Source organism: Anabrus simplex, chromosome 9 (assembly GCF_040414725.1).
Source record: "Anabrus simplex isolate iqAnaSimp1 chromosome 9, ASM4041472v1, whole genome shotgun sequence".
Classification (NCBI taxonomy): domain Eukaryota; kingdom Metazoa; phylum Arthropoda; class Insecta; order Orthoptera; family Tettigoniidae; genus Anabrus; species Anabrus simplex.
This window is the reverse complement of record NC_090273.1, coordinates 94,805,590-94,822,353: the sequence shown is the minus strand read 5'-3', so window position 1 is coordinate 94,822,353 and position 16,764 is coordinate 94,805,590. Positions and strand designations below refer to the sequence as shown.

Here is a 16,764-nt window from a genome sequence, read left to right as displayed (position 1 = left end):
TGACGATGAAACGGCCTATAATTTCGGTTATTTGAGGTTTTACCGTATCTCGACGGGTTTCGCCATAAATTGCTTAAGAATCATCAATTAGGCCGAAATTTCAGTAGTGTTTCCACATGTACCCTCCGTTTTCCCATACTTGCAAGGCAGCTAGAATAACGAAAGTCGGTCTACATATGGCCAATGCCGTTGCCAAGGAGCGTGCTGAATTTCGTTTATCTATCTATCATATGAGTGTGTGAATCAGAAAGTAATTTATGGAAATTTAACAAAATTTTGCGAAACCGGGAAAATGAAGCTCAATCTAAGGTAGAAGGGGTCGAGATACGACAAAAAGTCATAAGACCAAAGTTGTAGATCTCTTAATTTTAGGAGTCGAAAGTGCAATCCGTTCATTGATAGCAATTACCGTTCGGCCACAAGAGAGCTCGAAACGAAAGCCTGCACCGTCCTATATATTGAATCGGTGGGAGGGGGTTAATTATTAAAAATTTTAGCTTTTCGGATTTTTTCCAGGGGTTACAGCCTAATAACTATCAGATTGCTGAATTTCAAGTTCCTAGCTCATCTGGAAGGATATACCCCGAAATTTTAGTCCGATATTTTGATTGGGTGGAGTTGGACTAAATAGGAAAAGATTCAGCTTTTTGCATTTTTTCCTGGTGTTACAGCCGAATAGCTATCAGATTACCGAATTTCAAGTTCCTAGCTCGTCTGGAACTGAAGGGTCTGACCCGAAATTTGAGTCCGATATTTTGATTCCGTGGGGGGGCTAAATACAAAAAAATTTAACTGTTTGGAATTTTTCCTTGGTTTACAGCCTCATATACATCAGGTTGCCGAATTTCAAGTTCCTAGCTCATCTGGAAGGGTCTAACACGAAATTTCTTTGATTGGGCGGAAGGGGGGCTAAATATTAAAAAATTTAACTTTTTTGAATTTTTCCTTTGGTTGCAGCCTAATAGCTATCAGACTGCCGAATTTCAAGTTCCTAGCTCACCTGGAAGTGGGCAAACATTAATGTCAGTGAGTGAGTGAGTGAGTCAGTTAGCCTTGCGGCTTTATATATATATAATAGAGCCGGGCAATGTGCACGCTAAATAGTGCAGACTTCCATTTGGAAATTCATTGCGTCCAAACGGTAAGTCGTATCGAGGTAAGGATTTCACCATCGGACGTCCCATTTAGTCGCCTACAGTACTGTGTGGGGCATTCTCTCGTATCTCGCCTATTTATACCATATAAAGGGGTGAACGTTTCGATCCATATCAAATTTCGTCCGCTTAGCAACAGTTGAAAAATAATTTTGCCAACATAGCAGACAGCTACAGTCTTGAAACTTTGCAGGCTGGTTAACGATGAAACGACCTATAATTTTGGTTATTTGAGGTTTTGCCGTATCTCAACGGGGTTCGCCATAAATTGCTTAAGGATCATAAATTAGGCCGAAATTTCAATATTGTTTCCACATGTACGCTCCGTTTTCCCATACTTGCAAGGCAGCTAGAATAACGAAAGTCGGTCTACATATGGCCAATGGCGTTGCCAAGGAGCGTCCTGAATTTCGTTCATCTATCCATCTTATGAGTGTGTGAATCAGTAAAATCATTTATGGAAATTTAACAAAAATTACCGAAACCGGGAAAACGAAGCTCAATCTAAGGTAGAAGGAGTCGAGATACGATAAAAAGTCATAGGACCAAAGTTGTAGATCTCTTCATTTTAGGACACGAAAGTGCAGTCCGTTTATTGATAACAATTACCGTTTAGCCACAAGAGAGCTCGAAACGAAAGCCTGCACCGTGATTTAATTTGGCTTAAAATTTCGAATTTTTTAGTGGATGAAATATTAAATATTTTAACTTTTTGCAATTTCTACGTCGGTTACAGGCTAGGAGCTAGAACTTTGCCAAATATTAATTTTGTAGGGCACTCCATCACGGTATCCGCCATTTTGTTTGGGGGAGGGGGCAAAAATTTAAAATTTAAAATTTTTGGAATTTTTCCGTAGGCTACACGCTAATAGCTATCACCTTGCCAAATTTCAAGTTTCTAGCGCATCTGGAACTGAAGGATCTAAACCGAAACTTTTTTATTCCGTGGGGGGCTACGTACACAAAAATTTGAACTTTTTGGAATTTTTCCTTGGGTTACAGCCTAATATCTATCAGGTTGCCGAATTTCAAGTTCCTAGCTCATCTGGAAGGGTCTAACACGAAATTTCTTTGATTGGGCGGAAGGGGGGCTAAATATAAAAAAATTGTACTTTTTGCAATTTTTCCTTGGGTTGCAGCCTAAAAGCTGTCAGACTGCCGAATTTCAAGTTCCTAGCTCACTTGGAAGTGGGCAAACATTAATGTCAGTCAGTCAGTCAGTCAGTGAGTCAGCCTTGTGGCTTTATATATATAAGATAAGATAGAGTCGGGCAATGTGCACGCTGAATAGTGCAGGCTTTCGTTTGGAAATTTATTGCGAGCAAACGGTGCATCGTATCGCGGTACGGTTTGCGGCGTTAGGCGACGCTTTTAGTGGTCCATATTACTGTCTTTGGCGCTTTCTCCTACCCCGCATATTTATGCCATAGAGGAGGTGAACGATTCGATCCATGTCAAATTTCGCCCACTTTTCACAAATTGAAAAATAATTTTTCCAACTTGGCAGACAGCTACAGTGTTGAAACTTTGCAGGCACGTTGACGATGAAACGGCCTATAATTTCGGTTATTTGAGGTTTTACCGTATCTCAACGGGTTTCGCCATAAATTGCTTAAGAATCATCAATTAGGCCGAAATTTCAGTAGTGTTTCCACATGTACCCTCCGTTTTCCCATACTTGCAAGGCAGCTAGAATAACGAAAGTCGGTCTACATATGGCCAATGCCGTTGCCAAGGAGCGTGCTGAATTTCGTTCATCTATCTATCATATGAGTGTGTGAATCAGAAAATAATTTATGGAAATTTAACAAAATTTTGCGAAACCGGGAAAATGAAGCTCAATCTAAGGTAGAAGGGGTCGAGATACGACAAAAAGTCATAAGACCAAAGTTGTAGATCTCTTAATTTTAGGAGTCGAAAGTGCAATCCGTTCATTGATAGCAATTACCGTTCGGCCACAAGAGAGCTCGAAACGAAAGCCTGCACCGTCCTGTATATTGAATCGGTGGGAGGGGGTTAATTATTAAAAATTTTAGCTTTTCGGATTTTTTCCAGGGGTTACAGCCTAATAACTATCAGATTGCCGAATTTCAAGTTCCTAGCTCATCTGGAAGGGTCTAACACGAAATTTCTTTGATTGGGCGGAAGGGGGGCTAAATATGAAAAATTTCAACTTTTTGCAATTTTTCCTTGGGTTGCAGCCTAAAAGCTATCAGACTGCCGAATTTCAAGTTCCTAGCTCACCTGGAAGTGGGCAAACATTAATGTCAGTGAGTGAGTGAGTGAGTCAGTTAGCCTTGCGGCTTTATATATATATAATAAGATAGAGTCGGGCAATGTGCACGCTGAATAGTGCAGGCTTTCGTTTGGAAATTTATTGCGAGCAAACGGTGCATCGTATCGCGGTACGGTTTGCGGCGTTAGGCGACGCTTTTAGTGGTCCATATTACTGTCTTTGGCGCTTTCTCCTACCCCGCATATTTATGCCATAGAGGAGGTGAACGATTCGATCCATGTCAAATTTCGCCCACTTTTCACAAATTGAAAAATAATTTTTCCAACTTGGCAGACAGCTACAGTGTTGAAACTTTGCAGGCACGTTGACGATGAAACGGCCTATAATTTCGGTTATTTGAGGTTTTACCGTATCTCAACGGGTTTCGCCATAAATTGCTTAAGAATCATCAATTAGGCCGAAATTTCAGTAGTGTTTCCACATGTACCCTCCGTTTTCCCATACTTGCAAGGCAGCTAGAATAACGAAAGTCGGTCTACATATGGCCAATGCCGTTGCCAAGGAGCGTGCTGAATTTCGTTCATCTATCTATCATATGAGTGTGTGAATCAGAAAATAATTTATGGAAATTTAACAAAATTTTGCGAAACCGGGAAAATGAAGCTCAATCTAAGGTAGAAGGGGTCGAGATACGACAAAAAGTCATAAGACCAAAGTTGTAGATCTCTTAATTTTAGGAGTCGAAAGTGCAATCCGTTCATTGATAGCAATTACCGTTCGGCCACAAGAGAGCTCGAAACGAAAGCCTGCACCGTCCTGTATATTGAATCGGTGGGAGGGGGTTAATTATTAAAAATTTTAGCTTTTCGGATTTTTTCCAGGGGTTACAGCCTAATAACTATCAGATTGCCGAATTTCAAGTTCCTAGCTCATCTGGAAGGGTCTAACACGAAATTTCTTTGATTGGGCGGAAGGGGGGCTAAATATGAAAAATTTCAACTTTTTGCAATTTTTCCTTGGGTTGCAGCCTAAAAGCTATCAGACTGCCGAATTTCAAGTTCCTAGCTCACCTGGAAGTGGGCAAACATTAATGTCAGTGAGTGAGTGAGTGAGTCAGTTAGCCTTGCGGCTTTATATATATATAATAAGATAGAGTCGGGCAATGTGCACGCTGAATAGTGCAGGCTTTCGTTTGGAAATTTATTGCGAGCAAACGGTGCATCGTATCGCGGTACGGTTTGCGGCGTTAGGCGACGCTTTTAGTGGTCCATATTACTGTCTTTGGCGCTTTCTCCTACCCCGCATATTTATGCCATAGAGGAGGTGAACGATTCGATCCATGTCAAATTTCGCCCACTTTTCACAAATTGAAAAATAATTTTTCCAACTTGGCAGACAGCTACAGTGTTGAAACTTTGCAGGCACGTTGACGATGAAACGGCCTATAATTTCGGTTATTTGAGGTTTTACCGTATCTCAACGGGTTTCGCCATAAATTGCTTAAGAATCATCAATTAGGCCGAAATTTCAGTAGTGTTTCCACATGTACCCTCCGTTTTCCCATACTTGCAAGGCAGCTAGAATAACGAAAGTCGGTCTACATATGGCCAATGCCGTTGCCAAGGAGCGTGCTGAATTTCGTTCATCTATCTATCATATGAGTGTGTGAATCAGAAAATAATTTATGGAAATTTAACAAAATTTTGCGAAACCGGGAAAATGAAGCTCAATCTAAGGTAGAAGGGGTCGAGATACGACAAAAAGTCATAAGACCAAAGTTGTAGATCTCTTAATTTTAGGAGTCGAAAGTGCAATCCGTTCATTGATAGCAATTACCGTTCGGCCACAAGAGAGCTCGAAACGAAAGCCTGCACCGTCCTGTATATTGAATCGGTGGGAGGGGGTTAATTATTAAAAATTTTAGCTTTTCGGATTTTTTCCAGGGGTTACAGCCTAATAACTATCAGATTGCCGAATTTCAAGTTCCTAGCTCATCTGGAAGGGTCTAACACGAAATTTCTTTGATTGGGCGGAAGGGGGGCTAAATATGAAAAATTTCAACTTTTTGCAATTTTTCCTTGGGTTGCAGCCTAAAAGCTATCAGACTGCCGAATTTCAAGTTCCTAGCTCACCTGGAAGTGGGCAAACATTAATGTCAGTGAGTGAGTGAGTGAGTCAGTTAGCCTTGCGGCTTTATATATATAAGAAGATAAGATAAGATAAGATAGAGCCAGGCAATGTGCACGCTACACAGTGCAGACTTCCATTTGAAAATTTATTGCGGGCAAACGATAAGTCGTATCGAGGTACGGATTGCGGCGTTAGACGACCCGTTTAGTGGTCTACTTTGCTGCCTTAGGCGCTTTCTCCTATCCCGCATATTTATGCCATAGAAAGAGGTGAACGTTTCGATCCATGTCAAATTTCGCCCACTTTTCACAAATTGAAAAATAATTTTGCCAACTTGGCAGACAGCTACAGTCTTGAAACTTTGCAGGCAGGTTGGCGATGAAAAGACCTATAATTTTGCTTATTTGAGGTTTTGCCGTATCTCAACGGGTTTCGCCATAAATTGCTTAAGAATCATAAATTAGGCCGAAATTTCAATAGTGTTTCCACATGTACCCTCCGTTTTCCCATACTTGCAAGGCAGCTAGAATAACGAAAGTCGGTCTACATATGGCCAATGACGTTGCCAAGGAGCGTCCTGAATTTCGTTCATCTATCCATCTTATGAGTGTGTGAATCAGTAAAATCATTTATGGAAATTTAACAAAAATGAACGATACCGGGAAAATGAAGCTCAATCTAAGGTAGAGGGAGTCGAGATACGACAAAAAGTCATAGGACCAAAGTTGTAGATCTCTTCATTTTAGCGACCGAAAGTGCAGTCTGTTTATTGATAACAATTACCGTTTAGCCACAAGAGAGCTCGAAGCGAAAGCCTGCACCGTCATTAAATTTGGCTTAATATTTCGAATTTTTTAGTGGATGAAATATTAAATATTTTAACTTTTTGCAATTTCTACGTCGGTTACAGGCTAGGAGCTAGAACTTTGCCAAATATTAATTTTGTAGGGCACTGCATCACGGTATCCGCCATTTTGTTTGGGGGGAGGGGGGCAAAAATTTAAAATTTAAAATTTTTGGAATTTTTCCGTAGGTTACACGCTAATAGCAATCACCTTGCCAAATTTCAAGTTTCTAGCTCATGTCGAATTGGGTAAACATTTATGTCAGTCAGTGAGCCTTGCGGCTTTATATATATAAGATAAGATAAGATAGAGCCAGGCAATGTGCACGCTACACAGTGCAGACTTCCATTTGAAAATTTATTGCGGGCAAACGATAAGTCGTATCGAGGTACGGATTGCGGCGTTAGACGACCCGTTTAGTGGTCTACTTTGCTGCCTTAGGCGCTTTCTCCTATCCCGCATATTTATGCCATAGAAAGAGGTGAACGTTTCGATCCATGTCAAATTTCGCCCACTTTTCACAAATTGAAAAATAATTTTGCCAACTTGGCAGACAGCTACAGTCTTGAAACTTTGCAGGCAGGTTGGCGATGAAAAGACCTATAATTTTGCTTATTTGAGGTTTTGCCGTATCTCAACGGGTTTCGCCATAAATTGCTTAAGAATCATAAATTAGGCCGAAATTTCAATAGTGTTTCCACATGTACCCTCCGTTTTCCCATACTTGCAAGGCAGCTAGAATAACGAAAGTCGGTCTACATATGGCCAATGACGTTGCCAAGGAGCGTCCTGAATTTCGTTCATCTATCCATCTTATGAGTGTGTGAATCAGTAAAATCATTTATGGAAATTTAACAAAAATGAACGATACCGGGAAAATGAAGCTCAATCTAAGGTAGAGGGAGTCGAGATACGACAAAAAGTCATAGGACCAAAGTTGTAGATCTCTTCATTTTAGCGACCGAAAGTGCAGTCTGTTTATTGATAACAATTACCGTTTAGCCACAAGAGAGCTCGAAGCGAAAGCCTGCACCGTCATTAAATTTGGCTTAATATTTCGAATTTTTTAGTGGATGAAATATTAAATATTTTAACTTTTTGCAATTTCTACGTCGGTTACAGGCTAGGAGCTAGAACTTTGCCAAATATTAATTTTGTAGGGCACTGCATCACGGTATCCGCCATTTTGTTTGGGGGGAGGGGGGCAAAAATTTAAAATTTAAAATTTTTGGAATTTTTCCGTAGGTTACACGCTAATAGCAATCACCTTGCCAAATTTCAAGTTTCTAGCTCATGTCGAATTGGGTAAACATTTATGTCAGTCAGTGAGCCTTGCGGCTTTATATATATAAGATAAGATAGAGCCAAGCAATGTGCACGCTACACAGTGCAGACTTCCATTTGAAAATTTATTGCGGGCAAACGATAAGTCGTATCGAGGTACGGATTGCGGCGTTAGACGACCCGTTTAGTGGTCTACTTTGCTGCCTTAGGCGCTTTCTCCTATCCCGCATATTTATGCCATAGAAAGAGGTGAACGTTTCGATCCATGTCAAATTTCGCCCACTTTTCACAAATTGAAAAATAATTTTGCCAACTTGGCAGACAGCTACAGTCTTGAAACTTTGCAGGCAGGTTGGCGATGAAAAGACCTATAATTTTGCTTATTTGAGGTTTTGCCGTATCTCAACGGGTTTCGCCATAAATTGCTTAAGAATCATAAATTAGGCCGAAATTTCAATAGTGTTTCCACATGTACCCTCCGTTTTCCCATACTTGCAAGGCAGCTAGAATAACGAAAGTCGGTCTACATATGGCCAATGACGTTGCCAAGGAGCGTCCTGAATTTCGTTCATCTATCCATCTTATGAGTGTGTGAATCAGTAAAATCATTTATGGAAATTTAACAAAAATGAACGATACCGGGAAAATGAAGCTCAATCTAAGGTAGAGGGAGTCGAGATACGACAAAAAGTCATAGGACCAAAGTTGTAGATCTCTTCATTTTAGCGACCGAAAGTGCAGTCTGTTTATTGATAACAATTACCGTTTAGCCACAAGAGAGCTCGAAGCGAAAGCCTGCACCGTCATTAAATTTGGCTTAATATTTCGAATTTTTTAGTGGATGAAATATTAAATATTTTAACTTTTTGCAATTTCTACGTCGGTTACAGGCTAGGAGCTAGAACTTTGCCAAATATTAATTTTGTAGGGCACTGCATCACGGTATCCGCCATTTTGTTTGGGGGGAGGGGGGCAAAAATTTAAAATTTAAAATTTTTGGAATTTTTCCGTAGGTTACACGCTAATAGCAATCACCTTGCCAAATTTCAAGTTTCTAGCTCATGTCGAATTGGGTAAACATTTATGTCAGTCAGTGAGCCTTGCGGCTTTATATATATAAGACTCGCTTTCGCTCGTTGGGGGCTGCGCCCCCAAACCCCCAATTCCTCTATATTTCAAGTGCTCACATGGAAAACTACTGTGACGAAAAGGTACTTCGTTACGAAGAACGAATTCGCCACCAGACGGCGCATATATTCGCGTACATATTTGGTCCTGTAATCTTTTCTCGTACCGTATATTCACGATTTATAGACGAGGTAGCGTTAAACGTTCCGACGTGGTGAAAATTACGTACGATTCTCACAAGATAAGAAATTATTTTCCTAACGTAACGGGGAGCAATAATCTTGAAACTTGGAAGGTTTATTGTGGTTGAAACGCTCTATATTTCCGTTATTTGATGTTTTGTCGTATCTGTTCGAGTTGACCGTAGATTGGTTTAGAACCTTGGATTAGGAGGACAGGGTTTACGTATTACTTTCGTTTTTCCATGTTTACAGGGTGCTAGAATCATGCATTTGGTCACTTGTGGCCCACAAACGTTCCAATGAGCCTGCCAAATTTCATGATTCTATCGGTCTTATAAGTGTGTAAAACAGTAAATTAATTACGAAAACTGTAAAAAATTGACGTTAATCTGAAAAATGGAGTCTATCCAAGGCATAAGGGATCATGATACGACTAAAATTCCCGGACCGAAGTTGTAGAACCCTTCATGATGGGATCCGAACGTCTTGTCCATTTGGCGGTACAACTTACAGTTTAGCCACCAAAATTATCGAAACGTTACTTAGCACCATAATGAAAATAGCTTCCAGATTTCGATAACTTCTGGAGATGAAAACGTTAAACAATTCAACTCCTTAGAATTTCTCCGTCGGTTGCAGGCCAAAGATGTAACTGCGACAAATTTTAATTCTTTGGCGCACTGCAACATATCGTCCAAAATTTAGTTTAAGGCAAGGGAAGTAAATATAACACAAAATCAACATATGGAACTTTTCCACAATACAGCCTATTTGCTATCATATTGTCAAATTTTAAGTTTCTAGCTCATGCCGAAGTGGGTAAACATTTATGCCAGCCAGTGAGCCAAACAGTTTTATATATATAATATAGAGCCAGGCAATGTGCACGCTAAATAGTGGAGACTTTGGTTAGGAAATTTATTGCGGAAAAACGGTACGTCGTATCAAAGTATGGATTGCGCCATCAGACGACCCCTTTAGTCTTCTACATTACTGTCTTAGGCCTTTTCTAGTATCTTGCGTATTTATACAAAGGAAAGAGGTGAACATATCGATCCATGTCAAATTTCGACCGCTTTAAACAAGTTGAAAAAAGATTTTGCCAACTTAGCAGACACCTACATTGTTGAAACTTGGCACGCTGGACGACAATATAACGACCTACAATTTTGGTTTTTTGAGGTTTTGCCGTATCTCCATGGTCTTCACCATAAATTGATTACGGTACATACATTATGCTGAAATTAAGGTAGTGTTTCTTGGTAAGTTACTGTATTCCTTCAGTTTCCCATACATTCATAGCAGTAGAATAATCAAAGTCGGTCTACATATCGCCAATGGCCGTGTCAGGGAGCGTGCTGAATTTAGTGTCTATCTCTCTTATGAGTGTGTTAATCAGTAAAAAATGTATGGAAATTTAACAAAATTGATAAAAACCGGGGAAATGAAGGTCAGTCCAAGGTAGAAGGGGCCGAGATACGACAAAAAGTCATACGATCAAAATTGTAGACATCTTAATTTTAGGACGCGAAAGTGCAATCAGTTCATTGATAGCAATTACCGTTCAGCCACAAAATAGCTCTAAACGAAAGTCTGCATCGTCATTAAATTTGGCTTCATATTTCGATTTTTCAGTGGGTTAATTATTCAAAATTTGAACTTGTTGCGATTTCTTCGTCGGTTACAGGCTTGGATCTAGAGCATTGCCAAATATTAATTTTGTAGGGCACTGCATCATTGCGTCCACCATTTTGTTTGGGGGGGGGTGCAGAGGATTTTGATTGGGTGGTGGAGGGGTAAATATGAGAAAATGGAATGTTTTGGAATTGTTTCTTGGCTTACAGCCCAATTTCTATCATATTGATTAATTTCAATTCCTGGATCATCTGGATGGGTCTAACACGAAATTTGAGTCTGATAATTTGATTGGGCGGGGAGGGGGCTAAATATGAAAAATTTGAACTAAATTTGAATTTTTCCTTGGGTTGCAACCTAATAGCCATCACATCGCCGAATCTCAAGATCGTAGATCATCTGGAAGGCTCTAACACGAAATTTGAGCCCGATATATTGATTGGGCGGGGGGCAAATATGAAAAATTTCAACTTTTTGGAATTTTTCCTTGGGTTGCAGCCTAATAGCTATTTGATTGCCGAATTTAAAGTTCCTAGCTAATCTGCAAAGGTGTAACACCGAAATTTGAGTGATTCGGCGAAAGGGGGGCTAAAAACAAAACATTTGAACTTTTTGGAATTTTCCCCTGGGACACACCCTAATAGCTATCAGATTGCCGAATTTCAAGTTCCTAGCTCATCTGGAAGGGTCTAACACGAAATTTCTTTGATTGGGCGGAAGGGGGGCTAAATATGAAAAATTTCAACTTTTTGCAATTTTTCCTTGGGTTGCAGCCTAAAAGCTATCAGACTGCCGAATTTCAAGTTCCTAGCTCACCTGGAAGTGGGCAAACATTAATGTCAGTGAGTGAGTGAGTCAGTTAGCCTTGCGGCTTTATATATATATAATTTGATAAGAGAAGGGAACATATTAAGTTATATAAAAACGTTGCAAGGTTTGATTATTTTAGCAGGCAGAACCATGTCCTTCCACACTTCCCTTTCCTCCGAACTTACACTCTCTGCTTCGCAACAAATTGTTTTGTAAACGAAAACCAAAAACCCCATGGCACTACAGCCCTTGAAGGGCCTTGGCCTACCAAGCGACCGCTGCTCAGCCCGAAGGCCTGCAGATTACGAGGTGTCGTGTGGTCGGCACGACGAATCCTCTCGGCTGTTATTCTTGGCTTTTTAGACCGGGGCCGCTATCTCACCGTCAGATAGCTTCTCAATTCTAATCACGTAGGCTGAGTGGACCTCGAACCAGCCCCAGGTCCAGGTAAAAATCCCAGACCTGGCCGGGCATCGAACCCGGGGCCTCCGTGTAAGAGGCAGGCATGCTACCCCTACACCACAGTGCCAGCTTTGTAAACGATGCCGGCTCAATTTTTAAAGCGTTCCAGCCACCCGCTCGACGCGGTAAAAGGTACCCATAATTTGCATGAGGCTTTCTCCTGCACAATAGTCCCACTGAAAGGTATGTTTAAACTTCGCTGCTGTTTAAACCATATTAGCAGAACTTGTTCTATTTCATCGTACTTTTCAGATTTAACTTCCTTACAATTTGCTGAAGTATTCCCTGCAGAAGCAGAGATCTCTTCTTTCTTTGCTATAATACCGTTCAAAGTAGACGGCGGCATCCCCAGCTCCTTTGCCAAAGCAACACGAGAAAGTGTAGATGACGCCACTTTCCTTATAATCTCCACTTTGTCTTTTATTGTTAGTGCCATTCGCTTGATCTCTTTCCTCTGAGTTGCGCTCATTTTCACTTTAAAAAAGCTTGTACGTTGATATTACAAGTACAACTAACTTCACCGACTCCTATTCATACTAATTACGACGCTACACTATGCTTGGCAATCCGTAGCTTAGGCTTACAAGAAGCAAAGACAAGATGTGTACTACAGTTTGTTAGCATGTGCTTTCTATCTTCCTCACACCCCTGACACCTGCTTCAAGGATAACGGCAGCAAATGGGAAATCTAGCAACTTACTCTTCTTAGATTCTTAGAACCTAGGCCTAAATCGCCCCTGCATTCCTACTGGTTGTCACGGCAACGGGCATAGTTTCTGGCTGATTCACAAGTACCGCATGGCCAAGCCAGTATTGAGTTTATTTTCCCGCTTCAATCCTCTTCATGCTATAGGTAATAAAGAAAAGAAACACAGGTTCGAAGTTGCAGAAATTAGTGCATGGAAATGTATCTGGGGTATTACGTGGTAGAGATAAAGGCGCAGTAGCAACGCTAGCACATCTAAACATAAACAGTTTCTTTCCCCGCGAGAATTTTATTTCATGTCTCCTCATCCTTGTGCTACGTTCTAATAATGCGATGTAATAATTACGAGTGACACGATAATACAATGTTTAGCTCGTATAAAGGTAAAATTAAAAATAACTTTCAATTTTATGCCAACACGTGGTATTGCAATGCCTGTGTGTGCCTCCCTCAACACCCAGTTGGCTATCAACATTCGTTCAACTTCGTAAACGATCGGGATCTTTCGGCCGGCTGTTTGGCGGCATGTGTATCAGCTGGCTGCTGGCAAATCGGCTGTTTCCTGCATAGAGTCGCGAAGTTGTTTTTATTCACCTCACTAATATTAGACACGGAAAATCTTATTAGTTTAGTTCAAAAACGTAATTTCCTCTACGGCAAGGCCCATAAGTATTATTGCAACAACGCAAGACAGAATGCCTGGAAGGAAATAAGCAAGGGAATGAAAAATCAGACAGGTTAGAATATTCAGTTTTGTGGTAGGTTAACAGGAATGTTGTGGACAAATGCACTTTACGGTTTTTAATTAATGTTTAGGCCACCTCGATTAATGACTTCACCCTGTCGCGGCCCACAAATTACTGCATTAAAGTTTTATCAAATCATCCATTGCATACTTTGTTTCTTACGTAGAATCCCGTTCGATTTTATTCCGCTAGATGGAACGGTGGAGTGGAAATTTTGACTGATGGGTTCGATTCGATTCCACAAGTCGAGAGTGAGCATCTGCTGTCCGTGTTGTCATTAGCGTGACGTCATATGGCCGTGGCAGGCCCGCACATGTTCCGTGACACCAGACACACACCGCGAGCGCGCGGACGGTCTAACACAGGGTGCAACTTGTGCAGAGACTGGAGGGTTCTAACCACGGGCTGCTTTGAGCGGACGTTTTCTATCTCAAGGGGCTCTAAAATCTGAACTGTTTAAGCGGGAAATATATTTACAACAGAACACTTTAAATGGGAAAAATATACATATATCTTAATGCAACTGATCAAGGGACCAAGAATATCACACTTCTTAGGCGGGAAAACTTCTTATGCGGGAACTTCTTAACCGAGTTTCACTGTAATCACAATTTCAAAATCTTGAAGTCACGATTAGAACAACACAGTATAATCCTTTTCACTCATGTTAGAACTTTGAAAGTATTGAGTTCGACTTAGAACTGTAAGATTCTCAAATAAAAGGTTGGTCATAAATGAAATGTTATACAAAGGTCGACCACATAGTTTCTCTGTAAATATGACAGTCACAATTAGAATGACAATTATTTTACTCAAGATGGAATCTTGAAAGTCTTCAGTTCTACTTAGAGTAGGAAGATTCTCAATTTAAATAAACTACACGTGTTTCATGTCTGCTTTTGATCAATTGTGACAAGACCTTTTTTTAAATTGAGAATCTTTCTACTCTAAGTAGAACTGAGGACTTTCAAGATTCCATCTTGAGTAAAATAATTGTCATTCTAATTGTGGCAGTCATATTTACAGAGAAACTCTAGTGGTTCGACCTTTGTATAACATTTCATTTATGACAAGACTTTTTATTTATTTGAGAATCTTGCAGTTTTAAGTCGAACTCAATACTTTCAAAGTTTTAACTTGAGTGTAAAGGATTATATTGTGTTAAGAGTCGTTCTAATCGTGACTTCAAGATTTTGAAATAGTGATTATTTGAAGTTTTATTCTCCAGATACTTTTAGGGGCATCATAAGTCCCATATTAAGTGTGTTTATATGTGCATTGATTTAATGATATGTATATTTACGATTGCCTGTTCTCATATTTGGCTGATGATGATGCTCACCAGCGTTGAAACTAGTTCCAGGTAAATGTTATAACTTATTTGGTTTAATATTGGTATTGAAGAGGTGGATTTTTAATTTTACTTATCTACCATGTCCGTCAGTTCCAAATGATGTACATAAGAAATGTTTATTGAATTAGAAGCACTGTACTGGTCACATTGTGGAATCAGTCTTAATCTGGATTTTTACTGCATCGTGTAGTGGCAATATATGGTAAACTTGAAACTTACTGGGTTAGGCATTAGAGGTCATATTTATTTTCCTTGCAGCTCGAAGATGTTAGGCATCCGAGGTCAAGGGCTCTTTCATTTCTCCCTCCTTCCACGGCTTCCCTTTCTCCTGTTCTTTTTCACATTCGCCTTCTCATTTCAGTGGTCATCATGAGATTATCTTCATGATCAATAGTGGTTAATATCTACTTGATTTTGCACCTTATAAAAACAATCACTACAGCATGACTACTATCACCAGTTTGGAGTTATTATGCATTCATTAAGCAAGTTTGCAGTGTTTGTTAGCATTATGAATATTGGCAGGCAGTATGCAGTTTTTGTGTATTTAATCATGTACTTGGTGTATATAATTTGCCTAGGACTACAATAGGATTAAAAGAAATCCTGGCAAAAGTAGATTACATGTCTGGCTAGAAGATAAAATGTTTGGCTGAGCAGTTTAGGCAGCAGAGTGCTAGCTTCCTGAGCTAAAGTTCATGGGTTCGATCGTGGCTCAGTTTGATGGTTTTTGAAGGTGCTCAAATATAACTCCTGCAGGACAGAATTCTGACACTTTGGCATCTCCAAAAACTGTAAAAGTAGTTGGAGGGACTTTAAACCAATAACATTATTAAGAAAGTAAAGGGTCTAATTTAGACATCAGAGCTCATCCCAGACACATGAGTGGCGATGATGCAGTGTGCATTAACAATTTGTCTACGGCATCAAGTAGTAATAGTGACATGGGAAGTGACCAAGCTGCTACCAATATACGGACTAGAGTGACACCTCCAACACCGTATCAGTTTTATGGGAAAAAAATTCCAACTTCTGTGCAATGTTCTAATTTTGATAGATGATAATATGGAATAGTAGTATTCCTGTTGTTTTTTTTTTTTTTAAGGAATTATATAATTTAATTTTTAATAAGGAACATGAATTTGTATTTTAATTTTGAAATTTTAATTCTTCAATTTTTACATTAGATTTATAGTTTTTTGTTGGAAGTTAAAATGTTATAAATACTAGATCTGTAATCAGCAGTCTGGCTTTACATTGATATGTAACAATGCCATATAATGGTATATGATATAGTTTAAAATCAAGGAAATATTAAACTGTAGTAGTTTTTTACAAAATGGCTGACATTATAGAGTTTGCATTTTTTGTTCTTGTAATGTGATTAAGTTGGATATTTGTGTAGTAGTGCCACTTGGCTATTTCCTATAATTTATTGCTAAATTAGTGTGAAATATTTTTGATGGGTATTAACATAATATTTCTTTGTTTATATAGGGCTTGAATCCAGGGAAAGCTATTTCTGAAATCAAAAAGTTACTGTCTGGATTCAGCAAGAAGGAAGAGCCTGGTCTATCAACTGCAGCTGCACAAGGTTAGGGTAATGATGTTATAGTTCAATTGTTGAAAACAGGCACATACACAATATTGTACGCATATTATGGTATTGAGGATACTGTGCATTAAAATGTAATAATATAGAAGTGTACAAAAATAAATTTATTTATTTATTTCACCTAAATTTTCTTATGTCACACTTTGTGTGTCCACCTGCTGCAGAGGAGTTTGTCCATCTCCCTGTTTGAATGATCAGTGTTCTGGTTCAGGGAGCCCCGGGTTTGATTCCAAGCTGGACTGGACATTTTAACTGTATGGTTAATTCCTCTTGCTCAAGGACTTGGTATTTGTGTTGTCTTTGTACTCTTCTTTTCACACAGCACACCACATTACCAACCACCTCAGAAATTTGCAGTAGTGAATACATCCCTCCACACAGGGTTGGCATAGAAGGGCATCCAGCTGTAAAACTGGACCAGATCTACATAAAGTACCAACCCCAATAAATTGGGTAAAAGGTCAGGGAGGGTTATGT

The 16,764-nt window shown here is 39.6% G+C and overlaps 1 protein-coding gene across 1 annotated transcript in view; it reads left to right on the top strand.

Annotated features, from left to right (window-relative positions):
- The window catches only part of SdhB (Succinate dehydrogenase, subunit B (iron-sulfur)), a 105,068-nt gene extending 88,661 nt beyond the window's left edge, over positions 1-16,407 (top strand). The window contains exon 7 of the mRNA XM_067153559.2: positions 16,170-16,407. Coding sequence (XP_067009660.1) covers positions 16,170-16,271 — 102 coding nt within the window. The 3' untranslated portion in view covers positions 16,272-16,407. The remainder of the gene's footprint in view (positions 1-16,169) is intronic.
- Positions 16,408-16,764: the final 357 nt, after the last annotated feature.